We start from the raw sequence: 17041 nt of genomic DNA on the forward strand, positions 1-17041 counted from the left end.
GAGCCAGGCGGCCAGGCTGAGGGATCAAATACCAGTGTGACTGCAGGCCAGTGTATGACCTTGGGGAAGTCACTCAACCTCTCTGTGCCTTATTTTTCTTACCTATCAAATAGAGGTGCTACACCTACCTGTGGGGCTCTTGTGAGGATTAAGTGTTATTATGTGTAAAGGTCTTAGGATACTGCCTGCCTCAGGGTAGGCGCCAAGTGTCAACCCTTAGCATTGTTACTGTGGTCTGAGCCAGAGGAAATCTTGCCAAGAAGGCCCTGTCTAGGCAGCCCAGGTCCCTTCAAACCCTGCCTCCAGCCCAGGACCCTGACCTGCCGGGCAGGCTCCCTAACTCTATCCTTCGGCTCCCTGCTCCAACCTTCCCCAGTCTCCGGGCAGCCTGACTGGCTCTACCTCTCAGCTCCATCACTCACCACAGCCCCTCTCGGGCTGCTCAGCTCATCATAGCTCCCTCCCTTGAGCACGAGTTAGCACTTTGCACTCTGATCCCTCTCCCTAGACTGTGGGTAGTAGAGACTCCTGCTTCCCACTGGCTCTTTTCGTTGAAGGCAGGGAAAGGGCAGGTGGGGCTTCATCCATCCATTGGTGTAGCCTCAGACTCCCAGAGGCTAGCCCTCTGCTCCCCTCACCCTCTCAATTTGAATGGCAGGTCAAGAAGAGCACATAGCAGAGCATGGAGACTATGGCTTGATGCTATAGTGGAAGCCCTGGATGTTAGGGGTCCTGGGTTCTAATCTCGATCCAGCCTCAATGCATGGAACCCTAGCCAAGTCCCTTCCCCTCTCTGGGCCTCAGTTTCCCCTACTGAGAGGGCTGTTCTAGACCATCGCTGAGGTCCTTTCCGCCTTGACATTTGTGATTTTATTGAAGCCCCATGGTTCAGGCACTCTTTGAGCAAAACAGCCCTAGTCCTCCTTCCCACAGTCAATATTTTTCCACATCATCACCCACGTCCCCCTTCTGGTCCCTAAGGAAAATCGTTTCTGATTTTTCCAAGTCCCCAGTTACGGGGTAGAAGGACTGAGATACAGGACACAGACTGAGCATAGGCTGAGCACAAAAGGAGCCTTTGAGGGCAAGCGGTGGGTTTGGTCTCTGCCAGGACCAGGAGTGGGTGTTGGGTCAGCGAATCTGGACTTGGACTCTGGGTATCTGCTCCATGGGCTTCCAGAAAAAAGGCTTGTCCCCTGCAAAGCTGGAGCACCTGCTCCAGATGGGAGTGAGCACTTTCTTCCCTCTGCATGTAAATAGCAGGGCTACCTCGCAGCTGCTGTAGTTTCGTGGTTAGAGGGTAGGCCCTTGCAAACCCTCCAGGAGGCTACAATTTAGGTATATTTAGTCAGGCCACCATCAACAGCAGCACCGAGGCCTGGCCTGGAGACCACATCACATGTGGCATCCTCCGCACCCAAAGGCACCGCCAGAACATACACTGCTTCCACCCCAAGCCCTTTTCATTAACTCACCCATCCCACCCACTCCCAAGAAAAGCAAAAATCACTTACAGGGGGACCTCGGGGACCGATGATGGACATCCCAGCATCTCCTGGGGCCCCCTGTGGAAGAGAGAGAGAGAAGAGAGGGAGAGGGGGCGAGGGGCAGGGGCAGGAGGGGAGAGGGGTGGGAAAAGAAGAGAGAAAGGGAGGGGCTGGCAGGTGGGGAAGGAGAAGCAGGTTAGAGTGGGGGGCCAGCCAGAGGCAGGAGGGCAGAGGAGGCCAGATGATGCAGAGGAAGAGGGGGGATCCGAGGAGAAGAGACCCAGAGGACATGAATGGAGCATCCGGGAAGGATTGAGAAAGGCAACGGGGAAGGAGGAGGAATGATGCAAGAAGAAATATAGAAAGAGCATAAGGTATGAGGATCAAGGAAAGAGGGCAGTGGGACCCAGACCAGAAGTGGGGAGATGGAGATTCAGTGCAGTGTTGGGCAAGAAGGTGGCGCAGGGAGGGAAAAAGGGAGGGAGGGGACACAGCTCAGCCATGGCTGCTCAGGCCCTAGACGTCTCTCCTCATGGCCCTGCTCAGGACACTCTCCAACCTGCCCCACTCAAGTTTCACGCTCTCAGGGCTTCTTCCCTACCCCCAGCCCCAAATACCCTTGTGGCTGCACACCCTGCAACTGGTGAACTGTGGGTGGGGTGGCTGAAAGTAAAGAGTAGGGACAAGACACTCCCTTGCTGTATGGGCCCAGCAGCCCTAAGCCTGAAGGCCGGAGCTGCCTGTAACTTCCCAGCCCAGGTTTCGGAGCGACACAGAGGGGTTAGGAAGTCTGGGCCAGGCTTTGGTGGGGAGGGGCAGCGGAAGGAGGATGAAGGGCGTATGGAGCACAGATGGGGGTGAGAGGTGATGCTCTGACACAAGGACCCAGACTGTGCCCTGCTAGGAGGTAGGCACGATGATGCATCCCACACAACACAGGACTGGCGCTCTCCTTGCCTCTGGGAAGGGTGACTGCCTAAGGCCTGGGATCAGAGCTCTGAGGCCACAGGCAGCTTCAGTATGCAGGGAAGACTCACTCAGCCAGGGAGCTGGGGCCTCAGCCCAGGAATCCCAAGACTCTTGCCTGATGTGTGGAAGCTGTTAGGAAACTAGGCCGTGAGAGACTGCAAGGGTACAACAGGCCTGGCTGGCAGCTCTGCTGCGCCCGTGCGCCAGGAGGAGGGCTGAGCCGGGGCCTCTGACAGCACCCCACCCCCAGTCTATCCCAAAGCAGAGGCTGGGACAGAAGGACAGAGGGGAAAGTGTGGACTCACCTTCTCGCCCGGTTGGCCCTTTACTCCCTGGGGCAGCCACATGCAACCCGGGGTGCAGGAAAGAGAAGGAGGGAGAGAAAAAAAGAAAGGATGAGAGAGAGGCGCACACACAAGAATCTGTGTTAACGGCACAATGACCAAACAAAAGAAATCGCCATGAAATAAGAAACAAAACAGAACACAGATGCTGACACGTGACAGGTCTTGCATCCAACAAGCACAGTGTGTGGACGGCTGTTGCCTCACCCCTTGGTCTGGTCCCAGTCAGCCATTCTAGATAACAGAGAAACAGTGGCAGGGGCCTCAGGAGGGCCTCTCCAAGTTAGAGGGAGAGACAGAGACAGAGAAGGAGAAAGAGAAAGAGAGGGCACGCGCGAGAGACAGATAGACAAAGAGACAAAGAGAGATGGGGAGAGAGAGAGAGAGAGAGAGAGAGATGGAGAGAGAGAGAGAGAGAGAGAGAGAGAGAGAGAGAGAGAGAGAGAGAGAGAGAGAGGAGAACCCAGCCAGGTCAGAAAGTCTGCCTGAGAAGCTATGAGCCTAGCTGGCTGGTCCTCTGAGGTGGGTGTGGGCATGGTGGAGTCTAATTGGTTTGAAGGTCGAACTGAGCACCAAGCACAAAGCTTTGCCAAACCAGGCACGCCAGAAGTTGTTAGGGCTGGTCAGACAAGACAGTGGTGGGAGGTTGGAGGAACAAGGGAGGACAGATAGTAGGACACACACATCTGGGAGGATGGGGGATGGAGGATGGGTCTGGGATGCAGAGGAAACTGGGTAATCGCCAAGGGTTCCTATAACCATAGTGGCTGGTAGGTAGACAGTCCCTAGTCACCCTAATCGATAGAAGCCAGAGGCTCCACCTCTGGTGAACCACAGGAACAGCTAAGGCATTTCAACTCCAGCATTTCCCACCAACTGGCCACCCCCCCCAGTCGTTATCAGGTGCTTCATGCCAGAATTCCTACTGGGCAGCCAAATGGGTCCACTGTCACATTTAAAATAGCCCAAACAGCATGAAAGCCCCCAAATTGCTTGAAAATAGCTCTGTGTGGAAGGAAATGGGGAAACCTGTGGATCTGCTTCCTGCCCCTACCACTGTGGGCCAAAACGAGGCTCAGATAGATACTTTCTAGGGGGACATGTCCAAGGGCCCAGGAAGGAGGGCAGGAGGGGCAGGCCTGAAGGGGAAGCTAGAAGGGGCAGGCCTGCATTCACATTTTACCATCTTCCCTGCAGTCTGGTAGCTGTACTCGTAGAGTCTCCTAAAGCTTACCTGTTAGGAGCAAATTGTTTGGAGCCTGACAGTCAGCTTGGGTACAAACCCTAACTCGACCCTGATCCTGGGCTGGCTGAGTCTCAAAACACTTATCAATAAAACGAGATATTGGAGGGCTATGGTAAAGAATGTGCCTGACTCAGGCCCACCCATAGTAAGTCCCTGAGAAAGGACAGCTGAATGTTGCTTCCCACTCTACACAGGGAAGGACCCAGGGACAACTTGGGGGACTCAGTGTCTGGAGTCAGAGAACTGAAGCAGAGGGACAGGATTGGGCAGGAATTCCACAGTGCTGTGGTCTCGAAAGTGGTGGGAGAGCTTCACGTGGAGTGGCCCAGGGCCCCAGCCTCCATGTCTTGACAGACAGCCCTTGGGTGGATCCCTCAAAGCTCTGTGACATGGAACACTTGTCCAGAACTTCTAAAATAACCCAGGTCCTAGGCCCAGGCACTGTGGCTTCACCCTAAAGATAAGGCACTCCTTAGAGTTGTGTTGCCAGTGTCGGGATGGGGAGTAGCACTGTCAGGGTCAAGAGAACAGGTCCGGAGTCAAGCTGCCCAGATCAAAGTCCCTGATCAGCCACTTCCTGGCCATGTGACCTAGGGAAAGACACTTAACATGCGAGCTTCAGTTTTCTCATCTGAAAAATGGGGGTGGAAACTGCCTACCTCCTGCAATGTTGAGGACTGAATGAGCACGCGGTTAGCACTCTCGAGTTAGCTAGATGCCTTTTCTCTGAGCGCCAGGCTCACACCAGGCAAGCAAACTCATACGAGGATGCTGTACCCAGGCCTAAGGCCAAACAGCCCAGGAGGTGAGATTATGAGGCAAAGCGCATGAGTGACATGGAAGGATGGCATGGGGGTAATCAGGGGTACCTGGGAGCCAGGGTAGAGGTTGAGGCTGACAGTTGGTGAGGAGTTAGGGGTCAGACAGGGAGAGTGGCTTGGGCCACATCCTAGACTAGGCTGAGTGGTGGTGAGGCCGGCATGTGGCCATCACTGCTTTAGGCTGCCAGCATGTGCCCATCCTGCCCGTCCTAGCCCTTTGGAGGATAGAAGCCACCAGAAAAAAAACCCGGTGCTCAGACCTTAAGGCCTAGTGTCAGCCTTGCCATTCCTGAGATATACTCGCCCTGTCAAACATTCTCATTTCCCTTTCACCATCTTAATTTTTCAGCAGGAAACATGACATGTTTTAACTCCCAGCCTCCTGGTGAGGATTGGGAGCCTAGAGCAAGCCCTGTCTTCACCACCTTCTAGTCTCTGTCTGTGGAAGATGCCTCTGGGAAGCTGGCTCCACCAGTTTCCAGAGAGCCTTGGGAGGATGCAATTCTCACCATCTTTGGCTGATCTTGCTGGGGGATGGTTGCAGGAGCTGCTATAAATCTGAGGGCTAACCGCCAGCCTCAGGGGGCTGCGGGTGGCGTGAGTGGAAGTCTTCTCCATACCAAGTGGGGTTTGGGCTTCACCCTGTCATCCAGCAAAGAGCTTTATTCATGAAATTCCTTGGATTTTTCCTTTGCTGGCGGCTCTCTGGAGAGTAAAGCCAGATTGTAAGATCTGAAGGGTTGGAATAACACTTCTTTCCTTCTTCTCGCCTGTCTCTTGCTGAAACTGACTTGGGCAGAGGAAGAGAGAGATCCGACCCCTTCCTTGGGTTGGGGTAGGCAACAGCTTGCCATGGTTTGGGGGATAGACCAGCATGAAGAAGCAAGCAATGGCCACCCAAGCAGGTAGACATGAGCCAACTCACCACACGTCCAGGCATCCCAATGGCACCTTTGTCCCCCTAATGAAGGATGCAGAGATAATTAGATGTGGTCTGAGGTAAGCCAGCGTGTAAAGGGCCCCATGGGCTAGCTATGTCCCCAAATCTGGTTTGCATGTGCAGTTGGGACAATGCCCAGGTATCATGTGGATGAACTTGCCCATTCAGCCCCCAGAGACTGTTTGGCAAGCAGCCACCACTATCACTGTCTGCACTCAGGCATGGAGCTGTGGAAAGAGCACTAATGTATGAGTCTGGTCCCCAGCCTGGGCCTCAGTTTCGTTATGTGTTCCATTAGTGGTCCAAGGCCCTTCTTCCTTTAGATGTCTGTTGTCGCAGTCCATTCCAGCTATAGCCAGCATGTGCCACATCCTCGTCATGCTCAACTTCAAGACACAGAACAGGGTGAGTGGCAGCTCCCATGTGATGGGTGAACCACTTCCCTAGGTCTCTCTATGCCAGAGCTGAGGAGCAGTGCCCATGCTGCCCAGCTCCTCCCCAGGTCCTTTTCTGAGAAGGCTACGGACAGTCCTCCAGGCCTCCTCCTCGTGGCCACTCTCAGCACCAACAGGAAGAACCGTGAGCCATGTGGATTCAGCTGCATCATAAGTCCCAGCTGCTCAGAGGGGACTGCTTTGTTTTGCAGCCAGGGCTTACATCTTCTCACTCTGGAAATCTGCTTATTAAGTTTTGTTCCTCCCCCTTTTGGTAGAAAATATTTTTTTGCAATTATATGTGTACAGACATCATAAATTCTGGGGTGAGGCCTGGGGTTTGCTAGGAGCCTGGAAGCATGGAAAACAACAGGGGCCAAAAATCGGATGGTGTTTGTCCTGCTGGGCAGGCGAGAGCTGGGTGTATGGGTTCCTCTGAGGGGTGTGGACATCTCCGGGGTGGTTCTGTGTCTGCTGAGCCCACTGGGGCAAAACGTCTTTGAGGGACAATTAGCATCCAAAGATTTATGTGGACACACAAGAGAGTAGCAATCAGCTCTGAAATTAGGCTCTGGCGACGCTCACATTGTTAAGATCAATGGTGACTTTAATAAAACACTCAGTTTTTGCTGTGTGGCAGGTAGCAGTGTTGGTTATAAGTATGAATCTGTTTCTTTGCCTCCCTGAGCATCCATGTCTCTCTCATGGGGCTGCTGGGAGGCTGCCATGAGACAATGTCTCTGGAAAGCTTACTCTCAGTGCCTGGCATCTGGCGAGTGTTGTGTAAATAGTGTCTACCGGTAGTAAGCCCAGCAGGCAAGTGGATTTTATAAGCATATATGTATTTCACACATTTTGCATTTCACAACAAGGGGCCAGCTATCTTTCTGTGGGATACTCCCAGGTCCCTTCAGGCAGAAGCATGAGCAGGATCATGACCTGTGGATCAGTGGCCCTTTCTGCTGAGGACACCAGATCCATTGGATGTCGGGTGTGACGTCCCCACGGCCCACTCACTTTTGGGCTTTTGAATGATATTGCAGGATGTGTGTTTTGGTTTCTTTTCATTTCTTTCTTAAAACTAATGTTCTTTGCAGTCCTGGCCATAAAATGCTCGGGTTCGGGACTGACGCGGAATGGCCAGAGACTGGAAACTATGTGCCGCAGCCTCTGCTCTGTGAATTGCCCCCAAATGTTTTTTAAAGGTGGATGTTGTCAGAAAAAAACAAAGTCTGCCCACGTTCCCCTCAGTCATCTGATTTTTTCCCTGCTTGGGTTTCATGGGACCGATTCGCCCGTCCTCCTCTGCTCCAGGGCTCGGACTTACCGGGAGAGTTTCCATTTTCAAGGCTAAACACTCTCCCACATGCATTTCATTAAGAAAGTCACTGCTGGACATGAATTCTAGAAGCTGTTGGATTAGTCACGAAGTTACAGAATAATTCATGTCAAAGGAGGAGTAACTGGGTAAGAGAGACACATAGAGGGTCTGGAGTCCAGTGGATGTGGCCTTCTGCTCAGGGAGCGAGGGAAACCCGGTGCCAGCCGCGCATACTCTCCACGCCTCACCTGGGCCCTCTGGCTGACTACAGCACCTTGCTTGAGCTTTTCCCTACCTGAGGGCCCGTGGTATCTAGTACTCAATGCATATATGCTCCGGGCTACATCCCACAGAGCAATGTCTTTGAAGACTTTAAAGACAGTTCTCAGATGTGCAGCAGGGACCACAGGGAACAGTAGTATGGCATGGTCATGGTATGGGCCTCAAAGAGGTCTACAGCTGAAACTCGGATGATCAGACAAGGCATTTTACCCCTCTGAGTCTCGGTTTCCTCATCTATAAAGTTTGCATAATGATACCCATTTCACTGAGTTGTTGAACGAATCAAATGTGTGAAGAGTGATTAGCATAGTGCCTAGAATGCATAGAGGTCTCAGTAAGAGGTGGCAAATAGTGTTTTTTTATTTTGATTCCAAAGACCCCATGGGTACTTGGCATAGCTTCCCTACCATTTGGAAATGGTAACTAGGGGGAAAACAAAGTTTTTGAGTCTACTCCTATCAGAGGGCATAAGACGAAGCAGGGACAGTGGCCTTAATCTAAGCTGGCATGCAGGAAGATACCCAGTAAGCCTGTGGGCTGCCTTCCCTTCCGGGCCCTCATTATAGGGTCATCCGTCTGGAAGTCCAGTCCAACATTTGAGTGGCCTGCATGTTGTCATCTGCCTGGGGCCCCAGAAGGGTACCCAGGAGGTTTACCCTCAGATATGGGTCAGAGAAGCTGGAGAGCGGCCTCTCACCCAGATACATCTGGAGGAAAACAGCCACCCGCCCCGCCAGTCCTTGGATTGAGAAAGAGCACATGAGAGAGACACAGAGGAAGGAAGAAATGAAAGCTACTCACTGGGAGGCCAGGTCTTCCAGTGGGACCCTGAAATAAAGCGGGGAAAGAGTAAAGTTTACAAAGGTAAATGTATTATAATACCTGATAGTTCTACACTGCCCAACCGGTGTTGTGACATTGGACCCACTTGTGCTCTATGAGCCTGTTATTTTATGAACAAAAAGGAGAGCCTTGATCACATTCAAAGATTGTATTCAGCCAAGGCTGGCAGCTGGACATCATATATTTCTCAGTATTCCTCCAGAGAAAGAGACATCCCTACTCCCCTTGGTCATCTGCTTCAGTCTCATAGTTCCCATGATTAAGAAATTCTCCTTTAAACCTAGTGTAGGCATGGCCAACAGGTGTCAGTTGGAGTGTGGACCCCAACGGATTGGTAGTGACCGAATAAAGTATTAACATTACAAAGCTTCCTAATCGATTAGCAACGTCTGCCATGGACATGAGGGCATGTGTGGCATGTGTGGCATGTGTGGCCGCAACTTTTCTACCATTTAAATGATTCCTGCTGTTCCTTGAAGCCACCCTCCGAGGTTGTGTTATCTAGGCACTGACTGTCCTTGTGCCCTCAGGAACCTGAGTCTCCCAACTTGAGTACAAAGCCACCCCAGGGGGCTGCCCCTGAGACATACCCGGAGGGCAGCAGACAGGCATCTCTACCAGTCACTGTCTCCCTATCCCTCACCTCTGGCCCGTGACATTCCTCCTTTGCAGAAGCAAAGCGAACGGGACTGGGAAGTGATCCCCCACCCCCACCACCGGCTTCCCATCCATCTCCTCCTCATCCCTCCATGCGGTTTCAGCCACAGTTGGAGGATTCGGGATTCTTCTGTGTTAGGCTGAGAAATGGGGAAAGAATGCTACCTGGGGAAGCTACCTGGGCTCCCCCTTATCACTCCACGCCGGTGGTGGCCAGGCTGGCAGGAATTGTGAGGAGACTCAGATCCAACCCCCTCATTTGCTCCTGTACTGTAGAGCCCCAAGGAGCGACAGCACCCTCTCTGGCTGGGACCAGCCCTGGGGCGAGGTCAGCAGAAGCCTAGAGAACACCACATGCTGGTGAGGGCAGGCCCTCCAGGCAGGCAGGGACCCAGAGCCAGCTACTGGGTTAGCCTAGCAGCTTGGCTGTGGGGAGAGGTGTATGGGGGAGGTCCTGGGAGTGGGGGAGGTGAGGACTCTTTTTGGCTTCGTCAGAAAAGAGGGGGGAAAACAGCCCATTTCCAGCAGGTGGTCTGTGGAAGTTTCCTATGGCAGAGTTTATTTTGGAAGATTGATGACAGGAATTGAGATCTGACATCCAAAACATGCCATGATAAATCATCCTTCTCTTTCAGGGAATGACATGATTTTCCTCTCTCTCTGTAACTCGGCAGGCAGGAAGCTGGGCAGCATCGTCAGCACAGGTTTCAATGCCCCTCTTGGGACACAGATAGAAGAATAAATAAAGTCTTATTACAGACCGGGTTGGCTGCTCTCACAGGTACAGATTGAGAGAAAAAAACTATGGAAATGTCTTCTCCAAGAAAGCGATGAAATGGGGCTTCTTTCAGTAACCTTGAGAAAGATCTGATGCTGAGGGCTGGGCCCTTTCAGCTCCAGTCCCCAGCTGCCCTGCGACCTCTGTGTCTTTTGTTGGGATATCAAATGCTGTCTTCAAGAAGACATGCTCCTGTTCTCTGGATCCATTACTTTGGGGGCCAGTCTCCTTGCCTGCTTCTCAGGTTCTCAGCAAAAGACTTGGCTCCCTGCCCCGCCCTGGGCCTTAGGGCGAGGCCAGGGATAGGAACCTGACAGACACAGACAGGCTACCTATAATTTGTGTAGTCTCCTAATCTGTCTCCTAATCTACCTGTTGACATTGCTTTTTTAACCAACAACAACAACAACAACAATAACAACCATCACAACCTGCCCAAAGTGACTTGGCGAGAGTGGAGCTGCCCACGCAGCAATGTGGATATCATGTCCTCAGGAGCAGTCCACACTTAGAGCTGCTCACTGTGCTATTTACTGAATGGGCAGGAGACCTTTCAAGGACCAAAAGTAAGTAGAGATAATCTCTTTCTCCTACCTGGTGCCTCTTTGACTCTAGTTCTTTGGGGGACAAAGGAGCTGGGCTAACAATGGGCAAGCCAGCCTTTCAGATTGAAATTGGGACCTGCTTTGAGGGGACAGCCATTGTCTGGCCCTGGAGGGGTGCAGAGGTGGGCAGAAAGCAAGATAGCAGCCCTCTTTCCCATGTCAACATTCTGGAGGAACCCTGCAGATTTTTCCAGAGGGTATAGTGCTCCCCTGGAAGACAGCGGGGCCAGCTGTCAGTTCCCCGACCCAGGGCCCAGTTACCAGCAGAGAGCAAAACCTTTCAGATGTGTGTGACCAGGCTGCGGCTGGAGTTACTTACAGGAGGTCCTGAAAGAGAGAGAGAGAAAATGCGAGGGTCAGTGTCACTGATGCGAGTATGAGGTGGGGTGGGGGTGGGGGAATGCCTTAGAAGAAGCGTCCAAGAATTCTTCGGCTGGTCTTCGAAGTTTGTGTTTTCCTGGCCCACTTTCACTAATATAATCTCTTCTCCCTTTATTTCATCTCCAAAGTTTCATCATTGGATGAGAAATCCAGAGGTCTGGGCCCCAGGCGCAGCCCTGCTGGGGCCCAAACTTCCCGAGCGGTCTCTTCCATGCCTCAGCTTCCCAGCCCACGAAGTGGGCCCTTCGAGATGTGCCCCAATGCACGCACACAGTTGCTTTGCGGAACACAGGGCAGCGGGCATCAAGGCACATTGCAAAAGGTCAAAAGCGTAACTGAACCTAAGAGATTATGATTATTAGCATGCTTTCATTCTCTCCACGCTTCCATGAAATACAAGGAAAACACGCAGGAAGCAGGGGCAGAAGGTTTCTCATTTGGTCCCCTGCCTGAAGTAGATCGGCCTGTCCTGGTTTCTATTAAGCTGTGAGTCAGGCGGTTCTGCCCTCCTGGGTCTGCTGCCCGCTACCTTTTTCTTACTGTCCACCTCTGTGCTCCAACCCCACCTTCCCTCTACTCTACATTCCCCTCCCCTGCCCTCCCCTACCCTCTCCCCGAGTTATGTCCACTCACCCTTCTACCTCCCAAAAGGTTCAGCGGTGGCCCTATCTCATTACTGACAATGGCCAAGAATTACAAATTCAAATGCTCTGAAGAAGAGGGCAGGACTATGGGTGGGGAGGGAAGGTAAAGAAAAGCAGCAGCAGAAAGATGGTGAACTAGAAGGCATTTCTGCAGAACATGAGTCACGAGACCCCCAAGGCCTGTGGGATTCCCAGCTGGGCCTGGTGGGTCTGCCCAGCCCCTGGTGACCTGGCTCCGTTAACACAGCTGCTACTCCTGTGGCTTCTTTTATGCTTGGCCAATAAAGACTCCTTGTGTTTCCCCTTGCTCCTCACATTCCCAAGGCCAGCTTCTTTCTCTCTACCTTCATCTATTGGCCAGCTTTTCTGTCCTGGTCCCCATCCAGGAGGAAAAAGCCTCTTTCATGCTGGCCTCTGTCAAGCCATCATGTTAAGGGGGAACAAAATGTTTTAAATTAAAAAAAAAATAATAAGTCAAGAGGTATAGCGACTGGGTGAGGCAGCCCCAGGCAGCCCTGCAGGCCTGCACATAGGGTTTTAGAAACAGTTGGAGGGAAGGAGGTTGAAGGAGGAGGGGAGCGTCTGGGACCTATTAGGCTGAGGGGCAGGGGAATGTCACCCAGAACCTGAAAATATCCCCAGAGTACAGTTTGCCAGAGGGGCCAGCTGGCTAGGAAGTCCGTGCCTCCTGGCTGGGGTAAGTGTCCTCTTGAGAAGCAGGCTGATGACAAAGTTTGACCCACAGTAATTTTTGCATGGTTTAGCCACATGGATGGCAGATGCCCTGTACCCTCGAGGCCCGACAGGCCCTGGCTCCAAGTGCTGCAGGCTCTGGGGGAGTCCTTGGTGATGGAGCTGCTCCGGTGACCACCCTGCCTACTGTTGGCAGGCAGCCGACATGGGACTCGGCGCTCAGCCAGGTCCCATGAGAGCCATTTGCTTGGCCCGCGACTAATTGACATAAATTCCACTGAAGATTTCAAAAGTTTTTATATCACTACCACCACCATCCTCACTGCACATACCTTTATGGTCCCTACTATGTGCCAGGCATGATTCTAAGTGTTTTCTGTTAGAAAATTCTATCATCCCCACTCTGCAGATGAAGAAACTGAGGCACAGAAAGGCTGAGTTACTCCCCTAAGGCCCTTCATTACAGTATCTCTCTCTATACCTCTCACTCAGAAAGCAGCTCCTTCCACCCCAAATCGTTCACAGTCCCATTCCCTTTCCACACCTCTCCCTGGCTCCTCTCTCTAGACCCAAAATGCCCATCTCTCCTTTCTGGGCTCCTTTTTCTGATGCAAGGGAATTTGGCTCTGTCAAGTTCTTCCAGGCTCGCATCCCCCAACCTGTCCTTACACAGACTTCAGCAAAGTTAAAGCACTTATTTGTCAGTTGATTCTGTACCTTAGGAAAAAGAAGAGAGATAGGGGAATCATAAAAAGCAAAAAACAACAAACAAACAAACAAAAAAACCCCAGACTTTTTCTATCACATTCCCCAGCCTTCAATGATGATTCTCAAAGGTCCCCCTGGGAAATCCTTAGAGCCTTGGAAAACCTCACTGCTGCCCCTGCTTTCATCGGACCCCTAGATTTGAGAGCAGATGCTCCCCTAACACTGTGTCCAATGCCCAGCAGTGCTAGGTGGTTGGGGAGGCGATGGCCTTGTGAAATCCGGCAGTGCCTTGATGTCACTGGCTGGTCTCCCACGTGAGCCACTTGGCTGTGCTCAGTAACATGAGTATTGACTGACCCGTCACCGTGGCTAGGCACCAAAAGATATAATGGTCCCAAGCACTGCCAAGTCCCCATCGTACAGATGGGGAAACAGAGGCCCAGGGAGGGTAGTGACCATGAAGCATCACTACGTGGGTGGGTGACTGGGATGGGAGTAGAACCCAGGTTCCCAGACTTCCCAGCCATAGGTCTTCCTAATGAACCACACTGTCTCTTGTGCCTGTGCAGTTGACCCTACAGAGTACAGCCCACACTGCCTCATCCTGAGGGAGGAGAACAACCCTGGGACCCCATCCCATGCCTACTGTAGCAGGAAGATTGTCCCAGTCCCTTGGGGGAGCAGAGAAGCCTACAGCAGGCTTCCAGGGGAGGGTCTGTAGAAGCTGCTCAGGGCATAAAAGTTCTGCCTGAGATTTTCCTCCCTCTGCCTGAGGTCTGTCACTCACCACCTAGGTGAGGACACTGCTGTCCTCTCCAGGGTTTGGCTGACCTCCTCCAGGTAAGCAGCAATGGCCCTCCTAAGTGGACATGTAGAAATGAACTCCTAGGGAGAATCCTGGGAGTGTTCTGAGTCATGCCGTTCTTTAACCATTTTTGTATGTTCATTCATTCATTTAACAAATATTTAATGATTGCCTACCATGTCTGTCACTGTGTTGGGTTATGCTCACACAGAGATGAGTAAGGCACGGTCACTGCCCTATGAGGGAGGAAAACTTCATTTTTTAAGCACCTAATATTCCCCAGGCCCAGTGCTAAGCTCTAGTGATACAGAGATGAATTACTCATTTCCCCCTATTGAGGAGTCAACAGTTTCCTATGTTAGAAAGCTGGAGAAATTCCAGAGAACTAAAACCAACAAAAAGATTTAAGGGAGAAAGGTACACTGCAGAAGGATTCAATCAAACAACATTTACTGAGTACTTACTATGTGGCAGGAGTAAATGCTAAGTACAGTCATCATAACAGCATAATTAATCTTTACAACAACCAGGTGAGGTTGGCATTATCCTCGTCATAGCACAGATGAGGAACCTGAGGCTTAATGGTAAGCAACCTGCCTAAGGTGGTCTCCCGGTCTTAAGTGGCAGCATCTGGAGTTTTTCTTTCTTCTTTTTCTAGGTTTAATTTTCATATAACAGAGGCTGGATTTGAACTAGGTCTCTCTTACCCAGAAGGCTGTGCTATCCAGCTAGAGGTCATGAAGGACATCAGGGTGGGAGGGGCATCCTGGCCTGTCTAATGGGGGCAGGTAAGCCCCCACACCCTTCACTGAGGGCTTGGCCCTGCCCAGACCCTGCATCCAGTCCTGGTCCTAGGTAGGAAAGTAAAGAGCAAGAGGCTGCACCCAGGTCAACGTCACATGAGCTGTGATCTGACCCTACTTGACCGCTGGACTGCCAGCAGCTGGGGTCCTCGCCCCGACCCACGCCTCCTGGTGCCTGCTGCCAGGCTGCCTGCAGCTGACCACCTGCCACTTGGCTCTGCCACGTGCCGACCCGCCCATTCTGCCAGGACAGACAGATGCTCTGCGTCCCAGGCTTTTCTTGGAGCTGGGAAGACTAACAGTGCCTGTCATGCCCTACTTGCTGGAACAAAGATTCTCAGCTGGGGGTGATTTTGTCCCCCAGGAGATAGTTGGCAATATCTAGAGGCATTTTTGATTGTTACAACTAGGAGGCTGCTTCTGATCTGTAGTGGGTAGAAGCCACAGATGCCGCTAAACACTCTACAATGAACAGGAAGATTCCTGTAATAAAGCATTATCTTGCCCCAAACGTCAGTCTACTGAAGATGAGAAACCTTGCACTGGACTAATGGGACCAGCCCTGCTTCCAGGCTCCCCGTGTGCCTATGGTCCTGGCCATGCCCCTGGGTTAAGGCCCCAGCCCTCACTCAACCCTGTGGTTTGCAAAGTTTTAGGATCTTATTGTTCTAGAGGTTGATCTTTTCGACCTCACTCAAGACTTTGTTAGGGCAAATAATAATTCATTTATTGAGCACATATTCTGTGCCTGACACTATTCCAAGAACTTTATGTACCTTGTTTCACTCAGTCTGCCCAATAACCCAATGAAGAAGCTACTATTGTTATTATTCCCATTCTACAGATGAAAACGCCGAGGCCCAGCGAGTTCAAGGCTTGTGTTCACAGTCGCAGAGCTCACGCACAGTACTGGAACCCAGGTCTGCCTGACACCATCGCAGCACGAACACACTTGGCTCATCCTCTCCCAGGACCATGGGTGCCAAAGCTCAAAGGAGGCAAGGCGTGTGTAGGAGAAGGAGGTGCACGTAGGGAGCAATCTCTGCGTTAAGGAGTGGTGAAGGAGGGAAGCATGTGCTGTTTCAAACACCATCAAGAGAAATTCATCAGTGACAGGCATGATGGTCGGTTAATGGATAGCGAGAGAGCTTGGAGGAAGCCTCTGTCCTTTGAGGTTGACATCAAAGAGATCGAGCCCTTCTCCCTTACAACCCTGCGGCAGGATCACTGATTTTAAAGGGAGGGCCAAGGCCAATTTCTGGGGCAGATGTCTGGATCCCGTGCGCTGGGAGCATTTCTGACAAATCATGCTTTTTGACTGACAGAGCACTTCCTCGAATCTTAGTGCACTGAGCTTCACCACAACTCAACTCCCATTTTACAGATGAAGGTTCTGAGTTTCAGAAGGGATTGAACTTGCTTACGGTTCATGGCTGGTGAGTGATCATGAATCCTAGTCCAGTGCTCTTCCCAGAGCTTTGAGGTGAGGCAGGAGGCTTTACATTTCTTGGGAGAGATATATAACGCCTCAGACAGTGGTGCGTTGGAGCCATATTACCCTACAGTCTGTGTTCAGTGGCTTCACATTGGCAGCTGGAAATCTGCCGTGGTGGGAGTATTCACATCTCAGAAATTAGCCAAAGCTATGACGCAGTCCCACTCCCACCCCAAGAGCCAACTAGCTAGGAAGGTGTGAGGGTCAGCGCCTGGGGCAAGGAATACTTTCGAAGAAGGCTCTGGTGGTGTTAGTTTGAACAAGCCAAGGGGGAATACCCAGAGTTGAGGACACTGAGAGGGGGGAGTCCCATTCCAATGAGTACAGTTCCCCTTGCACCAGATACCCGCATACCCTATAATGGGGGTTGGGGGTGGGGTGGGTTGGAGCAGGGAAGCAGCCCCGAGGCTCTGAGAAGTGGCTGTAAGGGCTGCTGGCCAGCAGGAGGCCACAGGTGGGGAGGAGGAGACTGGACCTGGGGACCTGGCAGTATGGGGACCTGGCTGCAGGGGGCCCTGCCCGGGAGACTGAAGGCAATGCTTAGCTCCTGGCAGGTTGGACAATAGTTCAGACCAAAGATGGTCTCAGGCCACACCTGTGTCCCTTCCCCAATGCCACATCCAGAACAGATCAAGCAGTGGGACCGAAGGGCCAAATATTAAACAGGAAGTGGCTGAATTACTCTGGATTATTATCCTCACCCTTCAGCAGAGATGTGGACTTGAAAACGAAGCTGAGTGCAGCATTAGGAGGGTGAAGGAAATTGTGTCTTTGAACACAAGCTG

At 52.0% G+C, this 17041-nt stretch overlaps 1 protein-coding gene across 11 annotated transcripts in view; it reads right to left on the reverse strand.

Annotated features, from left to right (window-relative positions):
- COL13A1 (collagen type XIII alpha 1 chain) overlaps window positions 1–17041 on the reverse strand; it is a 148117-nt gene that overhangs the window by 77918 nt on the left and 53158 nt on the right. For 9 of the 11 annotated variants that reach the window (XM_016121059.2, XM_016121054.2, XM_016121052.2 and 6 more), the window contains exons 3-7: window positions 11047–11054; window positions 8646–8672; window positions 5793–5828; window positions 2762–2788; window positions 1515–1565 (exon numbers count right to left, since the gene is read on the reverse strand). In XM_016121059.2, coding sequence (XP_015976545.1) covers window positions 1515–1565; window positions 2762–2788; window positions 5793–5828; window positions 8646–8672; window positions 11047–11054 — 149 coding nt within the window. The remainder of the gene's footprint in view (window positions 1–1514; window positions 1566–2761; window positions 2789–5792; window positions 5829–8645; window positions 8673–11046; window positions 11055–17041) is intronic. The other 2 variants (XM_016121055.2, XM_016121063.2) reach the window with 1 other exon arrangement.

This window comes from Rousettus aegyptiacus, unplaced genomic scaffold (assembly GCF_014176215.1).
Source record: "Rousettus aegyptiacus isolate mRouAeg1 unplaced genomic scaffold, mRouAeg1.p scaffold_m13_p_6, whole genome shotgun sequence".
NCBI classification, from domain to species: domain Eukaryota; kingdom Metazoa; phylum Chordata; class Mammalia; order Chiroptera; family Pteropodidae; genus Rousettus; species Rousettus aegyptiacus.